General features: G+C 38.1%; 1 protein-coding gene across 6 annotated transcripts in view; it reads right to left on the bottom strand.

The window, feature by feature from the left end:
• Positions 1–12,044: 12,044 nt before the first annotated feature.
• RBMS3 (RNA binding motif single stranded interacting protein 3) overlaps positions 12,045–23,537 on the bottom strand; it is a 725,792-nt gene continuing 714,299 nt past the window's right edge. For all 6 annotated transcript variants that reach the window (XM_021678925.1, XM_021678924.1, XM_021678926.1 and 3 more), the window contains 2 exons: positions 14,906–14,986; positions 12,045–12,176 (listed from right to left, as the gene is read on the bottom strand). In XM_021678925.1, the coding sequence (XP_021534600.1) occupies positions 12,045–12,176; positions 14,906–14,986 (213 nt within the window). The remainder of the gene's footprint in view (positions 12,177–14,905; positions 14,987–23,537) is intronic.

Genomic DNA, 23,537 nt, shown 5'->3' with positions numbered 1-23,537 from the left:
ACTAACATTATAATCTGTCTAGACAGTCCATTGAAACTTCGGAATCATGAAGAAGACTGCAAAAGTGCTACTCAAATCAAATCTCACTCTTCATTAATTGGGATTTCAGGCCACCATAAAAGATACCTAGGTATATATATTAGACATCGCAAAAATTCAAATAATTTTTTTTTTTAGGGAAAAAAAGCTATTCTTTTCTTGTCACACATGAATTGAATGATTTTCACACAGTTTTGCAAGGGGTCGATGTATTCTGCAGGGACAATGACCTTCTGCTCCATCCAGGCTTTTTCTGCTCTCAGCCTTCCGTCTCTAACATGAGTGCTTTTAATACCATGTAGTTTTTCACTAGAATGTGTGGAAGTGAGTCTTATATGCTATCAAATGTGGCAGATCTGTTAAAGTCACAGGAAGAATTGATTCAAGTGAAGCATGGAGACAACATCTGAATGATTGAAATTTATCAAGGAAACAGCCAAACCGAAGTCAGGTAGAGGATTTTTTGTTGTTGATTCGTTTTTAAGAATTTTATGTCACTTGCAAAAATCAAGGTGTGCCAGTCTTCAAGGACAGTCACCAGCACTTGCTAGCATTACCTTTAGCTTACCTAGGGGCCAGGACATCTTCAGAACACATGGCCATACATTGAGGCACTATGCATAATTTGTCTTCCCTGACAAAACCTTATCATTATCAAAAGAAAACCCACTCCTCCACTGACCATGTAACTGCAGTTTGGATAAGATAACTTTTATCCCATTTGGATTGTGGCTTTGGTTTGTTTCCTGATGTTTAGAAGCCTTGGCAATTAAAGTCAAAAGGGAAAAAATGGAAATATCTGAATAAATGTTTGGAAATCTGAGCCAGAATACTTAAAACAAAAAAAAAAAAGAGCCCTAAATAGGATTAGAATCACCATAATATTAGTTGCTGATTAAATCAGGATTCTGATGTCTGCGTATACTGAACACATTTTGGTTTGTTTTATTCTCATACAATGTAATGCTGCTTACCTGTTGATGCTTTTTGTTTATTCCCCCAGACTTGACTCTTAAAAACAATCATTAGGTAAGATGACAGATGCAAATTTGAACATGTGTCATTTTTCCTTCTTTTTGGTTTGAAATAAGATATTTTCTAGAATGGCATGATATAAAAAATCCAAACACAAAACACACATGGACACATAAAATGACAGGTAATTTCCCTGTGCCTGAAGTGGCTTAAAAAAATTGAGATCATTGAAATTTCATAGTTGAAAAAAATGTTTCTGAATGTATAAATAAAGCAGTAGTTTTGAATAGAAACAGGAAGTTACCTAGGCACATTCATCAGCCACATGGTAGCTACCTCTTAGCCTCATTGTTGATTGCGTAAATGAGACTTTCTTTGTATCACATTAAGGTTTTTTTTTTTACAGAAACAAAAGAAAGCATGTTGGTTTCATATTCAAATGAATTATGCCCAGGATAATCCTTATTTATACAAAGAGTTCAGAGACTGAAAAAGAGAAACGAAAAGCACAGTTCCTATACATGTTCCTTAAACCCCCTGAAACTCAGGGGCCCGCTTCTCAAAGATAAAACTTAAGTGCCACCCTTGAAATACATGAGAAGCTTGAAGGACGGAACAGAAGATAGTACACATCTAGGATTCTCTCTAGAGCATGGAAAACCATTAAGGATGGGTGTCACCAGATGGAATTTCTCTGTAGCAGCACATGCTACATTTTCTTGGATCCATTTGTGCCTCTGACTTGGCTGCAAAGATAGGGAGCCACTTTCTAGACTTGAGCTTCCAATTCATGGGGTTTCAAATAAGAGAACTGGGCTCATTTCTGTTAACAGGTCACAGATAGTTGAATATTGACAATTTCAGAACAGCCAAACTCATTACTGATACTGACCTAATGGGATTATGATTTGCCTTTTAAGTTTTTTTAGTTTTTAAAAGTCTACCTTTTTTTTTTTTTTTTTTTTACAGTGCACTTAACGCATTTCCCTCTTCCTTCTGGACTAAGACAGGTTCCCCCGACTTAGTTTGTGAGAAAACTTTCACCTATCTAATTCCAATGATCCCTTCAGAAAGCAACTCTGTGCATAATTCAACTAACAAAGTTCCATCGGTCTTAATTTCAGGTAAAACTATACAGGTTGAACATGGATTCCATGAGTCAAATATGCAGACATGTTTGTTAAGTCAATCTAATTCATTTTAGACAAAGTTTTGCATCATTCTCAATGCAAATATATCTCCTTTGGCTTTAAAGATTGAGCAAACCTAATTCTTTTGGTTCTTATCGATATAAATCATACAATTTCTTGATTGTCAACTAGCATTTTAAAAGCTTACCTAACTTCCACTAACAGAATCCTCAATCTGATTGGTCCTACTTGTCTCAGAGTTAAACTGAAACAAAAAGGTCTATTTTTGTCCTTCTTCTGACAACACCAGGGTATGAGAATACAATGACAGGAGGCAAAAGGGACATATCTCCTCCCTACTTGCAAAATCAAAGTGGCTGTTCATGGCAGATGAACAAAGACTGAGGTGAGAAGACAAAACCTAGAGGCGTTGGACTTGAGAAGGAAGACTATTGTTACAAATACAATGAGACCTTTTCAGGAGACCACTCATCACTTAACAGAATATTTAAGCCTTTTTTTGACAAGTGACCTTTCAGACCAGTTCGGGAAGGACCTTTAGTTCAAAGTTCACAGAAAAGAATTTCAACCTGTTAAACAAGTGTCTCAACTTATTGGTGGCCATCAATACAGGTGTCACTATTCAAGAGAGCTAGTAAGGAACCAGAAAAGCTCACGGAATGAATATAAAGCCGTTCGGCTCTGTCAGTTGGTATCCAGAACTCTTCCTGCTGAAACTGCTGAACACAGCAGGTGCAAGCTTCTACTAGTATCAACAAATGCACATTAACAAAAAAACAAAAACAGAAACAGAAACAAAAACAAAAAAAACACCTTTTGTTTTGCTCTGTTTTGCAGTATATAAAACACCAGTGGAAGGTAGTTTAAACAAACAACAAAGTAAGAACTGGTCCGGCCATGTAGGTCAAATAAAATTCTTAAAAAGAAAAGAGAAGAAAAGGAAAACAACCTCTATCTTCTGGACTGCAATAGGGTGCCACTTCATCTTTGGTATAAAATAGGCCATCCATAGGCTGAATTTGATCACAACTAGGAAAGACTACAGAAATTGTCAACAATTTCTCTATCTATTGCTTTTTTTGTTTTTTTTTTTGTTTTTGTTTTTTTGCACTTTTTGACCATAAGCTCCTATCTACTTAAGTTTTTTTTTTTAATGCTCTTAAGCTAGGTTTTGCAATGTGACAAGCAAAGCTGACTAAAAACTTTGTAAAGCTCATAAAAAAGACTGCAGATAAAAAGCACTAATGCTTTTGCTAGCGATCACGCTTCGTAAATAAAAAAAATCTGCATTCTGCCCCCAAACACGCATTATTTCTAATGCAGTTGTTTTTAAACCAACATTAATAACTTTACCTTAAAATGTTTTAGCCTTCTAGAATGATTCAACACTTAAGACAAAGTTCATGAAAAGTCCCAGCATTTTCCCAATTCTTGCAGTTGCCATGGTTTCTTTTATCAACAAATTTTCTTCAAATGAAGAAAAAACATTTTCTTTTAAACTGTACAGTTTTTTTTTTCACCCTAAAAACTCATAGTCTTAAACTTCTGTACCAGTTAAAGCCGGCACAATATTTCAATTCTTTCTTGAATTTTTTTTAACAAGACGTTGACAGCTTGCCTCGAGAGCCTTTGACGTCCTTAAAATTAAGGCAATTAAGATTCAAGATAAACCTTACCTAAATATTTCTAAGAAAAAAATAAAATAAAAAATAACCCACTAGATTTAAACAAAAGGGGGAAAAGAAAGAGTAGCTTAATTACTGAGGAAGACAATTTGTTTCCATTTCTGCTTTGCCCACCTCTTGACATCTGATTTTCTGTTAAAAAAAAAAAAATCTGTCTACATCTTCTGGTAAATTCTGAAATCAAATGTTCTTCCAAATATAATGTCAACCTTCAGTGTTTTGTTTTGTTGTTGGTTTTTGTTTGTTTGTTTCCTCTTCTGGGATTTTTTTTCTTTAAAAAAAAACGATGGCGAAAGTAAACTGTCAGACCACATGAAGGAACCATTTGCACAGCACATAAAAACACTTTGTTTTCACTGGGTATAGTAGAAAATTTAAAAAAAAAAAAGCATTCCATCGACGCCTGTGCAAACTGGAAGCCAACTTCCTGTTCAATGAAGTTTCTTCGTTCAAGGCAAAGTTTCAGACGGACATTCTTCAGTCTTGTTTATGGTCTGTGGAAACAATTGAGTATGAGCGGTCATTACATCAAAGCAACTTTGAAATCACCTCATGTGCTCTTTTCCAGTGAGGTCTCTTTAAAAGATACCAAGCTCTTTCAATATCTAGAAAATTGTACAAGTTTTAAATCCTGCCACTTTCATACAATTATATATTTGAGCCAGAGAGTTTGTTCACATTAAGTATCAAGGCTAATAGATCAAAAATATCTTTCAATTTAAAGTAGTAAATATGACAAAAATACCCAGACAAGTAATACTCCCTATGTGCACGGAACCTATTTTTCAATGTCTGGCTTATGTTTTAGGTACCCCCAGAAATTCTTTGAGTAATTCTGTCCTTTCAAAACTCCTGTGGGATTCATCACTAATTCAGTCAACAAATGCGCCCATCCCTACTATGTACCCAAGATATAGCAATGGTTGTGTGTTACCCTGTGGTATTCACCAAGTATAATCACATAAGCCTTATTTGGCCCAATAAAGTAGTAAGACAGTTAAGAGGGAATGGGTTTTGTTAACTTTCCCTCATCCCCTCTTCTTCCTTATTCACCCATCTCATCAAGATTTTTAATTCTTGACAACAGGCACTATATTCTACTACTTTTTACTCTCCAGGAATCTGGCAGACGGTATGCTCGTAACAGGTGTTTCACTAGACAAATGACATTTTTACTTATGCCACTTGGCCTAGCCTAGCCCAAATAATGTTTTCTCCTTCTGCCCCATCTACAACTGCTGGGCTGAGCTTCTAGTGGGTTGACTTCCACGCTTAGCTCTTCCATCCACAGACTAGAATTTTGTTAAATAATTTCAGGGATGTGCTATAAAAATTGATTTTTGAAACTATCTATAGGTCAATTTATTTATTTTTAAATATTTTCTTTATTTGAGAAGCAGGGGGAGCAGCAGGCAGAGGGATAAGCAGGCTCCCCACTGAGCAAGGAGCAGGACCCAGGACTCAACCCCAGGACCCTGGGATCATGACCTGAGCCGAAGGCAGACGCTTAACCAACTGAGCCACCCAGGTGCCCCTATAGGTCAATATAGATGAAGCTCACTTCTCTCAGTGCTTTGCAGGTTCTTCTGACGCCTAGTTGTTTAATTTACTAAAGAGGACTCAGGGTTGCTGAGGTTGTACAGGTTGTTCACTGCACAAGATGCATGACTGAGAGAGTTTGCGGGGGCTAAATTCCCACCCAAAGTCTGATCCCCAAACTGTGTCCTCTGGTGCAGGGCTGCATTTGCTCTGAGCAAGTGGGCTTTACTCAAATTCACAAAATGCCCTTAAGGATGTTTTAAGGTACATGACAGGTAGGCTGGGATGATCCAGAGTTGTTTTTCCTACTTTGCAAAGAGCACTCATACAAATTCGCTACGTCTCTTAGAAGCCTGATATACTTGTTCTTAGAATCACGTAAGAAAAGCAACTAGTTGATAGTTGATATTTCCATTTTTAACCAATGGTTTAAGTTTCTAGGAATACATAATTTGTGTGTGTTATGTGAAAAAGTGGGGCTTCTTTTAAGAAGAAATGCAATTAAAAATTTCATACCATCAGCAACAATTAGGGAAGCTTTATTAGTAGTAGTCATGGGAACCATGGTATATATGTGATCTCTATTCCTTTGCAAAGTACAGACTTACTCCATTAATTTCTTAAAAATCGACCTTGTTGTGGGAATAAAACTTTTCTCTTTGTTTGGTTGTGTGTTTTTGTTTTTTGTCTGTTGTTTGCTCCCACTCCCATCTTCCACCTGGTCTTGTTATTCATTTAACAGAAAATGCCTAATACACCGTGAATCTCTGGAACAGCTGTTCCATGAACAGTGTCTTAGTCAATGGGCTACCCTGACATACAACACCCACACTGCTCAGGTATGTCATGTGCACTGGTCTTGAAGCATCCATATTTATGAGCTAGGCTACAGCTACTTTAAAGCTCTAACCTTACCAAATGTTTCCAATGGCCCTCTCCCATCAAGTGGTCTCATTGTTACATAACAAGTGGGGAGCAATGAATGGCTGTCCTTTGCATTTTCTTGGTTGCTAGCTGAAGTTGGAAGGGACAATGTGTTGCTATTTGATAGAACTGAATTCACTCCTATCCACTTTCTCTGTCCTAGATGAGATGTGAAAGTGCACATTTACATAATGCTTATGTATTGCCCTCCCCTTTAGCCCCCAAAGAAAGCAGAGTGAATAGATTAGGAAGTAGCAAACCACAGGCTTAGAATTCCAGACTTTTAGAAGTGGAAAGACAGCTTTGGGATCATCTAAGGCTGCAATGTCCCCCAGTGTCATTCCTGACAGATTAGCTTCATGTGATGCCATGTGAAAAGAGGGATTCTGTGGTCCAGAGTTTGGGGCAAACTGCACATTATGCTCCCACTCTTGCACTACCCATAGGTAAACTAAACATATAGGAAGGGCACCAACCAAGAAGGGTATCAATATAAAAACAAACTTATTTAAAGAACGTAATCTTTTCAATTAGTATCAAAATAATTATCCTGTTGACAGTGAACATTTTGTTATAGTTCTTTAGTAATTTAATATGTTTGAAAAAACTCTCAGAATTCCCAAGTAGGAAGTCCAGCCTACACGCTAATCTTTCAGGAAGTGAAACGTTTGATTTATCTGGCTCTCTAGGAGGTCCGGCCATTAGCATTTTAATAGCTTTGAAGAGAACTGCAATTAAGAAAGCATTTCACTCAGGTTAGAGGGTGTTTGCCTAAACTCCTTGGGACCCCCCCCCCCCCAACTCCAGGGAATGGTGGTAAATCCTCCCTCAGCACTAAAACCTAATTTACACTCTTGGGAGAACACTGATCTAATCTCTTGCTCTAAAGAAGAGGAAAAGGAGGCTCCAAAGGGCTGAGTGACAACTAGTAGGTGGCAATTAGAATTTAACTTTGCTTGCAGACTTGTACTTTTCAAGCCCTTGTCATTTTTAAGATTTTTAAGATTTCTTAAATAGCACAAAGAAAAACTGCTAACTTGGGCAGGAACGGGAATTTCCACAGAACTTCCAAAACAAACTACAGGTATATCGGCCTTTGCAGGTAAGAGCCCCGAAATTCCCTTTTGCATGAATAGCCTCTTTTAACAAGGAAAAAAAAATCGTGAATACAAAATGTGAAGACCTGTTTTTGAGCTTGGAAAGTGGCATTTGGAATAGTAAAATATTTGCTGCTACAGATCCCAAATATAACCTTTCTATTCATATATGCACATCATTTCTACTTCTCAAACTTTGATCCTGCAACCTTCTGTTGTGATGTCTGTGATTTTCTTCAAAATATCTTTAGTATAGACATTATGGTGCTAAATCTATGTGTGATGTGTTAAGCTCCTTTTCCAGGGCACTCAGCTACCCTCGTCCAAATTTCACACCCCACAGGAGGTCAGCTACCATTTAATGAGAAAGGCCAGAGGTTTGCACAAGTACTTTAAATTGTTCGTATCTCAATTAGCATAATGATCGTCAGAAATGGGTTGCCTAAAGAAAGTAGTGGCATGTTAATTAGCATAATGATGCTGGACATCAGCTGCCATTTGTGAAATTTGGAGTATTCAAGATCACTTGGATAGGCTAAAATATTTTAGAGACCCTCTCCACTGTAGGTGAAAGATACAGTTAGAATGTACAGACATTTGTAGCCTTATAACTTTAGGGATACTGCTTGTGGCTTGATCTCAAAACTATTTATTAATTTATTTGTGCCTGCTTTCTTATGAATGCTTCCCTGATAAATGTCTCTGTGGGAACTCTTGCATCCCTCAAACTTTTCCCAGGGATGGTTATATAAGAACCCAGGTGTCTACATGACCCACATACTTAGCTCAATTCCCAGTGTCTTCCTAAATGGTTGTGTAGACTCTCATACCTTACCATGACACAGATCAGCTGCCCTTGGCTGAAACTGATAAAACCTTGGATAGAGCCACATTCATTTCTTCCTTTTAGAAAATTTCAGAATAGATTGTTATCCATCACTGTATTTGACCTAGAATACTATTTTTGTTTTCATGCAATATATTATTGTTCTCTTTTCAAGTCAAAAAAGCTCCCGGCACTTAGGGAGCATGTCAGAGAGAGTAAGTTGAGAATATAAACAGGACCTGTTAACAATTTTCTCCAGATTTGAAGAAATGTACATGAGGCCGTGCAAGCAGTGTTCACATGGCACACGTTTGAAATGTCCCACGTTCTAGCGTGCTTTCATCCCTGGCATGTTGCCACAAACTCACCCTGTGGAACATCCTGTAACATACATTCCTGAATAAGTGCAAAGGAAAATTCCTCCCAATGAGGAAATCCCTCGCCATAATGCTTACCACCATGGGGACACACGGGGAGGGTTTCCTTCTTTGATACCCTATCATCTGTGGAAAGGCCCGAGTTATCAGCCATAGGAATCTGAGGTTCAAGGCATGTAACCATGTGACCACGGTGATGGGGCGGGGGAGGGGGGTAGTTTTAAAATGTTTAAACACTTAAAGCTTTCTGTGGTCAGTCTCAGACTTCCTAGGATAGTTCAAGGAATAATGCTTCTTTGAATTGACTTATTATAAGGATAATTAAATCCCTTATCTTTCTCTACAGATCAGGCCCTCCTTGGTTTTTATCTTATCTGTCCCTGTTAGTAGCATCAATAACTCCAGGGTTTTGTTTGGAATTGTAAAGCCCGGGTTTTCCTTTTTCCTTACTTCAGTCTACCCCTCCTGCCCTTACCCCCCACCCTCCACCCCATTGCACTTGCCACCATCTTACTTCAGACCTTTGTTCCCTATTGTCTGAATTCTTGCAATCATTGGACTGTTTCCATTGCTTCCAAATCCACTGTTTACCTCAGCTGGAGGAGCATTTGTAGAACAAAGGAAATGCTGTCCAAGCACCTCAGTATGACATCTGATATTAGAATCTGGGTCCAACCTGCTTTTTTTTACACTATTGTGCTATTCTGAATCCCCTTCTCAGAGAAGCAGTCTGAGCTTTCCCACCCCTGGTCTTTGGCCAAGCTGTTCCTCCCCCTGGAACACTCCTTGACTCTGTGTAAGAGCCAGTTCCAGTTGCCACAACCTCTGCCAAAGCTGACCCAGTCGAGAAAAATGAAATGCATTCTCCTATTACTATAGTATTCTTTAAAAAGCCCTGTTCATTTTCTCCCTTGCAGTAGACACATCATGTCTATGTGTACGTCCAAATCCCGTACTAGATTGTAAACTCTGGAGGGCAGGGATCCTGTCTCCCTGCAGAGAAACTGACCTGATGCTGGATACTCTTAAGTGTGGAGGTGGGTAGGGAGACTCTCACTGGAATCTGGGAGAGGCAGACATGTCCTCTCCAGGTCAGGCAGGACATCCCCTTTCCCACCACATCATACAATGGTCGTGAAAGGTAGGGACAACCTGAGAAAGAAGAGAGCATCCCATTGTGGGCTCTAAGTGGGGGCAGCTGAAGCTGATTGAATCAGGCAGGGAAAAGAGGATGTTACAGATAGTCGCAAGAAGGGGGACGTTCGTATCCTGAAAGCCATTATTGAAACACATCCTTCCACACCCAGACTCCACTGGTGAGTGGAGTCCTTGAAATATAACTCAATTGCTGGCATACCTTCCCTTAACGTCTTCCAGAGCTTTAGTTGCTCTCTTCAAATAAAACTGAGAACGATTTCTGTATACAAAGCCAAGTATCCAAGGACCAAAGGCTCTATAAAAACTGCCTGTTTGATTCTGTCTCCTACACCCCCCCCAGCCCGGCCCAGCTCTTTCACCACACTCTAGCCACAGGTCCCCATTCTAGACCTTTGGTCTTCCTGTTTTTTCTGCCTAGAATGTTTTTTTCTCCAAATCTTTCCAAGATTAGCTTGTAATTATCTTTCAGATCCAGGCCTCCGTGAGAGGCCTTGCCTGATACCAAATCTTAGGTATTTATGCTGTCATTTTCTATCACAAGAATCTTTTTTACATATTGGCTTTGGCTTTGCAATTCTGTTTTGTTTTATTTTTTGTTTTTTTGATTGTTTGCTGATTGGTCCACTGACTGTGAGTCTACTCCTAGCAGGAAGTAAACTCCAAGAGAGTAGGAAAGGCGCCTGCCTCCTTCATTGTTCTTTTCCTGGCATCTGGAATTCTGGGGGTCACATAGTAGGCACTGTATCAATAATTGTTGACTGGGAGGATGAAAGCATCTCTTTTATTTATCCAGACATCATTGAACTATTAGCAAGAAGGGTCTAGGATCACTCACTTCCTCGTTATGCTCTGAAACAGCAAAAGCCAGCTTCACCTACTCACCAAGTGGTTCTGGCAAATACAGCAGCTCTCATTTCCCACCAGTGTCTCTCACCGTGCTTCCCACAGCCAGTCTCTGCTCCTTTCTCACACATTACCCTCTGAACAGACTGAAAAAATTCCAGTATGCTGGGAACAGAGTACCAGAGACTACCATATTGTTCCATGTGTGTAAAAGTGATTCACATAGGCTATAGGTGAATTAAAAATACAAACAAGAAACAAAACCAAAAACACAAAATGCTTTATTTTATGGATCTTTCCTGAAAGCTGTTATGTGAAAGCAATAATAATAATAGTAATAAATGTTAAGTCATGTGGTCAGCACATTTAATTTGGAAGACTACCTTTAGAAGCTAAGCTACTTAGAGGAGACTCCATTACCATGATTAATCTTTCAGCAACAAACAAATCTCTAAATATGTATTGAGGTTAAAGAGGAATGATTAAGAAATGGGAGCAACACTCTGCAGACAGGAAGGATCTCTCGGGAATTCTCTATTCACTGGGGCTTTGATTGCTACCTACAGATTAGAATAGTTTGCAGGACAAGACATCTGTATATAGACTGAATTTTTGTTAATTACTTTGGCTTCAAAACCTCCCAAACTCACACAAAGCCAACAGTACTTTATAAGTGATTTAAAGATTTGCAAGAGTTAATTCTGATACATGATTGTCGCTTTGTCATTTAATTCCTAAATAAGACTCCACATTGTTTTAGATTTTATAGCACCCTTTTTCATGAACTACTTTACTGGGTGTTCAAGGTATCCCTGCAAAGGGAGTGATACTGTCTTCATTTAAGAATTCATGCAGGCTTACTATCCAGTTTCAAGTGGAAATATTGGAGTTTTTTCCAAAAATATGTATAGTAGTTTTTTTTTTTTTTAATGCCCCTTTCTGTATTTAAGGCTTAAGTGAAATTTTACATTAACTCTGGGCTTGGCCATATGACTTGCTTTGGCCTATGGGGCAGTAGTAAATGTGTCCAAATGGATTGAAAAGTGCTTCATTTGGGCTCCCTCTCTTGCTGTTCTCTGAATTCTGGGACTTCCATGTGAATAAGATGATGCAGGATCAGAAACACATAATCCAATTGCTTCCATCATATTCAACCAACAGACAACTAACACCCAGAAGCAGAGCCGCAAAAATGACCATCAGCTGTCCCCAGGTGCTTGAGCAATTCTAGTCAAGACCAGAAGAACCATCCACCTGAGGTCAGCTTAAGTTGCCGGCCCACGAACTAAATAAATAGACCCATGAACTAAACAAATGCTTGTCACTAAGTTTGGAATGGTCTGTACTGCAGCAAACGCTAACAGATACAACATGAGAGTATGGTGACAAGATGGTCGATCTTGAGGAAAAGAGCTTAGCGTAGCCCAAACTTACTTAGACTGTTGGTAAGAATATGCAGGTGCATGTTCGTTGGATGTGTCCACTGCTATCTGTTGCTGCTGACCACTGGTGTCCTGGGATGAAGGTGCCACTGTCTGGGGAGAGGTATCAGCAACAACACCCTAAGGAGGCAAATAAGAACACAAAAGCCTTACTGGCTTTAGCAAAGGACCTTCTTCCAGATGGACTATAGGGAATATCCCTCTTCTACTTGGCTTGAGTAGAGTTGCACTCGGCCAAATGAAGCTACAGGAAGTACCCCAGGGAAAACCACAGAGCACATCTGGATAAAGGCTGAGGAATTCACTTCAATGTGTCACCAAGAGGCCTTGTCTTCAGAAACCTCTACTGTAGTCAAATGGTCAGAAAACCATTTTCACCAAACTTAGAACTTTTAAACCATGGTTGCATATAGCCACACTAAATAATAATTTATTAATCAAAAGCTCATGCAGGATTCCTATAAAAACTTGTATATTCAAATATTTCCCTGGGGTAGTGTACTGTGTCATGTCATGTCTCTTTGACTTGGCAAAACAATGGACCTAAAAAGAAAAGAAAGGAAAGAAAAGAAAAGAATACATAAAAGCTTGGAATTCTTTTAAAAGGCTACTGTTAGGTAGGTTTTCCCTTCAGCAATTTGGTTTGTTTTGGTTTGTTTTGTTTTCTACAACATGAACTAGAATTCATTTCGAGGTTTCAGAAAACAGACATCCTTAATCTTGATTTGCTACTTCTCTCACCCTCTTGTTTCTCACAGATGCCAACAAGGATGCCAACAAGGAGTTGATCATCGTTAGGGATAGATATTTGCTTCTGAGAAAGGCACAGGTGGTTTTATCTGGCAGGTGGGAGGCCTAGAGAAGGCATCTCTCTGAATATGTTCTCTTGGTTTTACTCATAGCCTTGGACACCTACAGTGATGTCAGGTTTCAAACGTTTTGGTCAACTCTCTATCGCTAACTAAACCGTTCCTTAGAATCCAAAAATTCTCCCTATATTACTTCAATCTTTTTTTTCCCTAATATACTATTTGGTATTACTCATTTTTCTGAAAGTCCCACTAGCATTTATGTGTGCGGATATTGGTGAATATTCAATGAGTGTTTTACATAGAAAAGAGATCGGTGCCTTTTCTATACGCACAAATTCAAAGCGATATATTAAAGTGTACCTCCATTTTTCTTAGTGAAAGACTTTTATTTATTTATTTTTTTGTAATCATTATGCCCAATGTGGGGCCTGAACTCACGACCCTGAGATCAAGAGTTGCTTACTCCACCTACTGAGCCAGCCAGGTGCCCCAACCCAAAAGACTTCTTTTTAACTATAGACTTCTTCTTTATAATTAGACTGTTTCTAATAAGTCACACTGTCAAATGTGTCCCATTATTTTATAGTCATCAAAATGCTCAAATTCTGTAGATAAGCATATCCATATGTCAGTGTAGACAAAGAAGAATGCAAGTATGTGGTAGAGATCTATGCTTAAAGTGCCTAGAATGTCTAGATTCATTAACTGATGATCTAGCTGCTTTTTGATGGGTCAAATACAGCAACAAACAAACAAACAAAACAAAACAAAGCAAACCCCACATCTATTTTAAACACATAGTCTTGAAATTCTGAAGAGCCAATTAAAACCTGATTAATACTGACACATTCTTTGGGACCCACAGGTCTAGAGCACATAAAAGATTTAAAACTGGACCTCCTTGGCTTCCTAAATTACATGATGGTATTCTCTTAAACTTCTGTTTTTCCCAAACCTTGGTACTAGCAAACATCTGGCATATACCAAAACAAACACTGTGTAAGATCCAATTTATTCTGTGAAGATTTCCCCAATCTCTGTAGTTGTAGAGATTGAGCAAGTCATGGTAGCCTTCTATGTGGAGTGGTGCCAGCACCCTAGCTGGCGGGCAACTCCTAGACTAGCAATAGCATGGACTCCAGAGGAGTCCCTGCTGTTGGGAAGAAATGCACTGTGACCATAATGGCAAACGCCATCAGGAGAAGGGGAGGAGTGGCAAGAGACAATAATGGCTAGGACTAGACAGAAATATACACATCTAAGTGTTTTACCACTATCTATATAGCTCTATGCTCTCTTCTTTCCTATGTAGCTTGCTGGCTCTGTCCAGTAAAGTAACGTGTACAGGGGATGGATTCAGCCCAATGGAAAGAGAGAAGGAAAGGAACAAAGTTTCCATTAAAGACAAAATGACTTCATCATTTGAGGTATCCACAGCCATAAGAGGGTGCAAATAAATCAGAATCTGGGGATGGGACCCAGGCATAAATATTTTTTAAAGCTCTCTAAATAATTGCAGAAAATAATATACAGAAAAGTTTGAGAACCAGTGCACTAATGTGAACATAGATTCCCAAGGGAGCTTGTTAAAATGCAAATTCTGATTCAGTCAGTCTGGGTGGTGTCTCAGACTTTGCATTTCTAACAAGCATCCAGTGATGCTGCTGCTGATGCTGGCCCAGGGACACTCTTTTGAGTAACAAGGCACCAGCAAACTCATTCAAATAGTTGCAAACATTTTTTCCTGCCCTATTCATGAGTACTTGCGGTTAACCTTTAATGGGGTAGTGATCTGGTCTCTGATCTTTTAAGTATAAAAACGATACTCCCCTTTTACCTCTACAGCAAATTGGTTTATTTCGTGGGCAAAGCACAACGTAGGCATGTTGGTGCACCTTCATACAGTGAACTTGCAATGTCAAATTTTAGAGCGGCACAAAACCACACATAAAGATTGCTTGGGTTATGGGGGCCCACGGTACATGCGGCTGAGATTTGTCATCCCTACCTCTTTCTATAAGACAGGGACAGACTTACTTCAATAGAAACAGCTGTCGGAGGCACAGGCGTGTACTGGGGAAGGTAGGTCCCTTGCATAGGCGCGGCAGCAGTCATATACTAGAGAGAACCAAAGAAAAATGCAGGTGAACTTGAGATTGCAATCAGCGAGAAAAGTAGGTATCACATGAAACTGCTTTAGATGTGTAGCCCACAGCCAGTGCATTATTACGCTCTATTTCCACCAACAACGGGGCAGTTCCTATCAGCAGAGAACGAGCTTGGCTTACTGATTCAGCCTGAGCAGCAGCCCACCTCCAGAGTATTGGTGCGGTATTGTCCCCCTTCCCTCACTTTGTCTTTGTAGCCGTTCTATCTTAGATCCTAACATGGCAGTTTCATGTCTGAAACATACATTCCATAAGGGCAGGGAGGATGTCTGTCTTTTTTTCCTTCTCATTTTATTGCTAGCACCTATCACACAGTAGGCTCTCAACGAATCATTTGTTGAATGAATGAATCATCAGATTGTTAGCGATCATTTCTTTTCTAACTAAAAAAAAAAAAAGAAAAAGAAAAATAGAGGAATAATGCAAGCGATGCGCATGTAGCAGTATTCAGAATTGGCGCATGTTCTCATTTTGTCATTTTCCTACCACTTTTTAGGTGCAAAAGAAATAGTATTACAGATAATGACAAAGTCTCCTTTGTGCCCTTCCCCCCTTTCCATGCTCATGTCACTGGCAGTGTTTTTCTTTTCAACTCCTTTAATTCTCCAAATGTTCTTCATCTGGATGGACAATGAAACCGTCAAACCATTTTTCACTAAGTTGTAGTTTTCAGTAAACCATGCGTTGGGAATAATAACCTGCAGTTTTGCATTGCAGAAAGGGAGCCCCAGGAAAATTACTTGCTCACCCACGTAAGCCAAATTCCATATTCCCATGTCTAATGCCTATCTCCCCTGCAAATTCAACATTCTACTCTTTGAAAATAGAATTTTCTATGGAATCAGCTGTATTCCTGAGCTTCTAAACTTGACCTACATTACAAAACGTCAGAGCCAGCATCATCTACTGAAGACAAGTTTTCTCCATTCACGAAGGTTAGAAACATGATTTTGATGGAAAACTGCAAGCCTCTGCTACTTTATTCTTCTAAATTTGCTGAGTTCAAATATAAATGCCAAGCCTCAATGTGCAAAACTTAAATTACTATGTTTTGTGTATCCTGGTCCTTTCAGCGTGCAAGCGACGTAATGGTTCTGAATCAAGGGGAATATCTGAATGGAGACGAGCTCATCAGTTGTTCAGTTGTTGGTGTTGTTGGTCGGTATTCATGGAGAATGATAGCAATTAAGCAACTCTGGAATAAACGTATTTCCATCCTAAACTAAAAACGGTCTTACTGTATCTACTTGCTAAAAATAGAGACAGGCTTAATGAAACAACCCTAAATCAAACAAACCAAACTGCTGTCTATAATCCACATGTAGCAACTAATAACTGGGTAACACTAATGACAACTAAGTTCAATTCCAATCTATATTAAACAAAACAAAACTTGTCACTTGGACCAAGAGCAACTATTTGAATGGCCTGAAGATATTACTAATTTCGGTTTACACTTAAAAATCACCAGAGATTTCTATGTATTATCTCCTGTGTTCTCACAGCAGCCATCAATTTTCTATTGCAATTGTCCAGACTGTCGTCTCCTTAAAGGCATGGGCCAAACTCTTCATGTCTCTGTATCTTCCAACACACCATGCCGTGCCTGATACTCAATAAATAATTGTTCAATGGCTGAAGAAAAAGTTGCAAGAAGAAAGCCTTCCATTTCCAGTTACAAATCTTGCGTGCCCTTAGCTGTTAGTAATTCTGAGCTCACTGTAGAAAGTAATTTCATCACGCCCGTAGTTTATTTGTATAACCTTTAAACATATACTTTAGCCAACTCTGCTCATTATTGTCCTTGTGTCTTAAAGCAGACACAAGTACTCAGGTATGTGATTGCTATCAATTTTTCAAATAAGTATAGAACTCGGGAGTCACCTTTCAGCAAATATATTCCACATCTAGAGTTCTACGGCAGGTGTCTGCCTTGCTAACAAAACTGCTCTAGGAAGTATTTTGGGGATAACAGTTCAGATAGGTGTTTTGCTTATATTATATAGGTTATTAAAATCCTTTGAGCATTTTCTATAATGTTTATTTTTGAATGGTAGCTCAGCTGAGAAAAGAGCTGTGTTCTAGTGCATTCTGGCAAATGCTGCCGAATGTATCTTCTTTTGTGATATTGACATACAATAAAAACTGAGAAGTCAAGTTTTATAGCAGCCTATTTGAAGATGATTAAGGGGCGCCTGGGTGGCTCAGTTGGTTAAGCGACTGCCTTCGGCTCAGGTCATGATCCCAGGGTCCTGAGATCGAGTCCCGCATCTGGCTCCCTGCTCCGCGGGAAGCCTGCTTCTCCCTCACCCACTCCCCCTGCTTGTGTTCCCTCTCTCGCTGTGTCTCTGTCAAATAAATAAATAAAATCTTCAAAAAAAAAAAAAAAGATGATTAAGACACCATTCCTTCTTTCCCTCCTTCCTTCCTTCCCTCCCTCCTCCTTCCTTCCTTCCTTCCTTCCTTCTGGTAGCATCTACTAATTTTGCTTAGAACTAGTTGCTGGAGGGGAGGTGGGTCGGGGGATGGGGTGGCTGGGTGATGGACACTGGGGAGGGTATGTGTTGTTGTGAGCACTGGGTGTTGTGTGAGACTGATGAATCACAGACTGGTACCCCGGAAACAAATAATACATTATATGTTAATTTAAAAAAAAGAACTAGTGCTCTAAGGAACATACTTTGGAAAATGCTTCTCTAATTGAATCTTGAAAGCCTTAGTAGATTTTTAGCAAGGGGGAATATATTTTTGCCAACTATGAATTTATGTAAGCCCAGAGCTGATTCTATTGGGGCTCATGTTCTACTTTCTGGGCATGGTTTTCCAAGACTTATAATATACTAGTAAAAGAACACATTGATTTGAGTATTTTCTATTCCAAAGTTAGTAATTCCAAACTTTGCGACTGGGTCTAATAAGTGAGAGTGTATCTTTTGCCTGAGAATATGATACCACTGGTACTTACCTATAGGACACTACTTTGATCTGTCTGCATCCCTCAGGAGCCATTTCTGTGAGTTATAAGTAGGGGCATGGCCTGGGTCACTCAGAGCAACACTCACTAGTTCTCTAGTTCACTAGTTCACCAACCTCCCTTGCCAAACTAGAGTTCTCAGACAGTGTAGGTAATGAAAAGCATTTTATGTGATTCTTAGCTAATCTTCTTCAAATACCTCTGACTTAATTCAAACCCTCATCTGTGTTTTGTCCAGTAGAACTGAATCAGTGTATTTTCACAACTTCCAAGACATTCAGTGAAGTTGTAAACATGGCCCAGACTGAACTGCTTATGGCACAAATTCATACTCCTCTTTAGAACAATGCGGTGAGCTAGGAAGGACGGCTCACCCATTTTACAGATTGAGATAAGATCCCGTGTAATAGGAATAAACTTCTGTTCTTCTGACCCATGACTGAGGACACTTTTCAGTCTACTTCTTTATCTTTGAAATTAAGTAAATAAGGTCTTAAGACTTTCCTTTAGATTGTTTCCATCTAATATAGATGTCAAGATGGTTTGTTGTTGTTGTTGTTGTTAATGGGCTGGAAAAACTGGAGATCCAATTAAGAAACATGGAATGATATGCTTTGGATAATATTTTTATTGCCATTTCATTTCCATGCATTTCTTAAATTTTACTTCGTACTCACAATACCTAAGTTTATTCCAGGAAGACTACCCTATATGCTTGTTTTACAATTTAACTTACTCTTCTGCTACTCCTCTGAACAGAACCAAGAGAGATTTTATAGTATTAATGACATCAGCTCAGTTTAGTGTGCTGTATCTTTTAATGAAAAAAAAAATCTTTTTTTTTCTCCCCCCTCACAGAAAAGATAATAGACAGAGTTTGAGAACATTGAAAATTAGGGATAGGCTTATTTTAAATGAGTCAATACTGTGGAGCTTTATGCCCCATAAGATTATTTCTGGATAAACTTTTGCAATAAAACTCTGCAGTAGTAGACACATATATTCTAGGGTGAAGCCTCCAGAAGTGACAGCTTTGTAAAACTCGGAGCAAATGCTTATAGGAAATGGCTCCAGCTATGTGTAAGATCAACTCCCAGCTTTAGGTAATTGGTGACAAATAACTCTGAACTTTCTCGGCAAGCACAGTTTGATTTCCTTAAGAGCACAGATAAACTACAGTCAGACTTAATAATCCAGGCTGCACAAACACTGTTTAGATCTGGATGCCTCAGAGACTTATTTTATCCAGCTAACAAATGACAAAAGACTAAGAGAATGCCCTGCGATATAAGAAATCTGCCCCTTCGGCTTGATAAATTCTGGTGGATTACTTATTAAAACCATATCAAGAATGGATGTATATCCTTTAAGCTAATTTCTTTTATTGGTATGTTTCAAAGGCTAGAAAATATCTGCCACCATTCTTTCATGAGTGCAAATTATTTTGCATTTTTTTGATACAATGGCTGATGAGAACCACACTGCAGTGAGATGATGTGGATAAAAGGAGTACGTCCATACGATATTTCCTTGTTGGTAGCAACCCAAGGTTTAGGCATGAATGGAGAAATTTTATGGTTTTGGTAAACAGCTTGATTATTTTTACATATTCTAAAAGCACTGGATTTTCACATGTACGTTCGAAGGAGACCTGAATAGCCATTTTCAAACCCACAGAATAAATTCCAGACTCCATCACTTGTTCCAAGAAGTCTAGACACTGCATCACCAAGATAGTTACACAAAGACAGAAAAAAAAATGGTGAAATTGGAGAGGAATTGTGTTTTTGCCTATTTAAGTCAGGACAAACTGTTTCTGTTACTGTGGAATCATTGATTATTTCAGAGGAAACAAAACTCCATATTTTTAGTTCTGGATTTACTTTCTCTTCCCCCACCAAAGCAAAACAAATATGTTTTATATATTTCCTCTGAGGAAATTTTTGTTTAATAATTTGTAGAGCAAGGGAGTAGCAAGGAATTTCCTACATTTGAATTTTTGAAATTTCCTCAAATAATTTATCAAACTTGCTCATTTGGAGTTGTCACTATACTGCTTAGATTTTAAATTGGTGCTTCTAGTCCTTGCTATAAAATTCTTCAAGCTGCTTAACAAATTCCAGAAAGGGGGGTTGTCCAGGTACTAGCAAGCCTGGAAAGTCAATAAGGATACAGGAAAGTTGCAAAAATGCACCTCAGAAAGGAAGTTGAGCAGAAAAAAGCAGCATCATGGAAGATGATGCCAACAGAATGCAGTGTGAATTACTTTCAAGGTCATCCACTGTAAAGTTTCTTCTAACAAAGGAAACTTAAGGGAACAGCCTGGGTTGGGTGAGTGGCTGAGGGAGAGGCATGGTGTTACCTCAGATAGAGGTACTTTGTGGTGTGTAGATTTGTAAAATTCTGTCATTTTAGAGCTGGGGAGTAATACCTGGACCCAGGATGGCAAATCGGTATCATTTCACATGCTTGCTTTGACTAAGCAGTAATTGCTGCCTGGAATGAAATTCTAAGAAGGTCTCTAAGTCTCCATGCCACTCAATGAATGACAGACCATCCACAGAGGGGAGGAAAGCCGGAGAGATTCTCCTTGAAAGGAAAGTGTCCACTAGGCTGGACTCCTATATGGGCCCCTACTATACATTCTTCCTATAGTCTTTCTACTTCTGCCAATAAAATGTTGGACAATGAAGTGGATCCTCATCCAGAACAATAGTAATGAATGCTTTCATGATGTTTTCTGCTAGTATTAATATATAAAGTAGGTACTAACAGAAATAACAAAGTAGACAGTTGTGAAAAATGAAATAATTATCCCTGAAGAGGAGGTGGAGGTGAATACAGATAGTAGCATATACTTCACTTACTAGGAGTAAAAACACTAAAGGAGGAAAGATGGCCAGTAGATGGCTTGATAAAAATTGAAGCCCAGAATTCTTAGGAGTATGTAATCTATAATATTCACCCAATTCCCTAGAATAGTACTAAACACAATCCACAGAGAGGTGTGCATTAAATTATTAAACAAAAAATACACAATGTCAACATTGTGTTCTGGGGTGGCACCATTTTTTGGCAACCCATAGCAAGGAGAGTAACAAGGAAGAGTCTTGGAAGTTGCTCTCAGCTTGGAAATTTATGAAATCTCACCCCCAGTGCAACAGGGAGAAGTAGCCATTCCCATATAATCACAGGCTAAGGAGGCCTTCAGTTTTGCAGAGAAAGGAATTTTCATGAATGTCTTGGAAAAATCCAAAGCCTGCTAGGTTCGAGCTTGCGCACAGATCCCTGTGGTAGTAATAAAAATAAGATATAATACTATGGAAATGTAGCTGATTGAGAAACTGTGTCTAAAATTTGAACTTCAAACAACTCTATATAGGCATCATGAATTCCTTCCACCCTCTCAATTTTTTAAAAAAATATTTGCTTTATTTATTGATCGATTGATTTAAAAAACAATTATTAGAATTAATAAGGGAGTTTAGCAAGGTTGCTGGATATAAAGTCAATAAAAAACTAGTTCTATATATCAACAGCTGACAATTAAAAATGAAATTTAAAATAATACTATATTGATGGCACCAAAAAAATAAAACACCTAGAAATAACTTTGAGAAAAGGCATGAAAACTTCTATACTGAAAATTAGAAAGCATTGATGACAGGAATTAAATAAGACCTAAATAAATGAGGAGATATATCACATACATGGATTAGAAGACTCGATTATTGTTAAAATGTTAATTCTCCTGAAAAGAATCGATAAATTCAATGTAATTCCAGTTGAAATCCAAGCACATTTCCTGGTAGAAGTCAACAAATTCACTTTAAAATTTATATGGAAAGGCAAGAGACCCAGAATATCCAAGAAAAGTTTGGGGGGGAAAAAAAAAAGTTGAAGGATGCATACTACTAGACACCAAGATTTACTAAAAAGTCATGGCAATTAAGATATTGTGGCGTTGTTGCAAGGAGAGAAAGAGTGTCATCATAATTCAATGTAGGCAAGAATGATCTTTCTAATAAATGATACTGGATAAGCTGGGTATCTCTCTATAGGAAAAATGATCCCAGATCCTTACCTCATACTATACAATACCTCATAGTGTACAATATTAGAGATAGATCATAGGTATAAATATGAAAGGTATTTTAATATAGTTTTCTAAAGGAAAGAGGAGAAAGCTTCATGAAATTGAGAATAGCAATGATTTCTTACACATGACTGAAAAATAACTAATAATAAAAGAAAATATCGATAGCTGGGCTTCATTAAAACTAAGAACTGCCAATTATCAGAAAACAAAGATATTTACAGTACATATATCTGACAAAGCTTATACATAGAATATATATTTTTTAAAAAGAGCCACAGTCAGTAAGAAGACTGAACACTGAATTTTTAAAAATGAGTCTGAATGAACTATTAATACACATAATAACTTACATGAATCTCCAGGGAATTATGGTGAGCAAGAAAAAAGAATTCCAAAAGATCATATAGCGTGATTCCATGTATATAACACTTTTTATATGATAAAATTTTAGAAGTGGAGAACAAATTAGTGGTTGCCAAGGATTAGACATGGGGGTAGGGGACTAATAGGGAGCATGTATAGGTATAAAAATGGAACAGAAGGATTCTTGTGATACTGAAACTGTTCAATATCTTAACTGTGGTGGTAGCTAAAAAAGTTATATAGGTAAAAATTGTATAGTAAATACACACACACAAATGAGTATAAGTAAAGCTGGGGACATTTGAATGAAATTTGTAGATTATATCAATGTCAATATCTTGCTTGTGATATTACACTATAGTTTTGTAAAATATTACCATTGGGGGACATTGAGGCAATTGTACAAGGGATGTCTCTCTATATGATTTCTTACAACTGCATGTGAATCTACAAAATCTCAATAAAAATTGCAGTTAAAAAACAAAACAACAAAAATCATGTATATATAGTCACTCAGACACTTCAGGAAAGAGAATATCTAAATTCCCAATGGCCAGTATGCATATGAATACATAACCTCACTCATTGGTCATCAAGAAAATGCAAGTTAAAAATATTATGATATAACACTATAGTCTGACCAGCATGGCAAAAATGAAAGAGACTGACAATACCAAGTGTTAAGAGAATGTAGACAATTGGAACTCTCATACACTGTTAGTAGGAGTATAAATTGGTACATCCACTCTGTAAAACTGTTTGGCAGCACATGTACAGAATCCATGAATGAGCAATCCCACTCCTAGGTATGTGCACAATAGAAATTCTTTCAAATGTACACCAAGAGATATGTGTCGAATATTTAGAGCAGCATTATTTATAATGGCTCCAAGCTAGAAATAACCTAAATGTCCCTCAACAGTAGAATTCATAAATTGTAATATATTTATATTGTATGATAGAAACAATGAAAAAAGAATCCTTGCTCTACAAATATGGATGAATATATATATATCTGGAGATATATATATATATATATATATATATATATATATATATATATAT

The sequence above is a fragment of the Neomonachus schauinslandi genome, chromosome 1 (assembly GCF_002201575.2).
Source record: "Neomonachus schauinslandi chromosome 1, ASM220157v2, whole genome shotgun sequence".
Taxonomy (NCBI): domain Eukaryota; kingdom Metazoa; phylum Chordata; class Mammalia; order Carnivora; family Phocidae; genus Neomonachus; species Neomonachus schauinslandi.
This window is presented reverse-complemented; position numbering and strand designations above follow the sequence as displayed.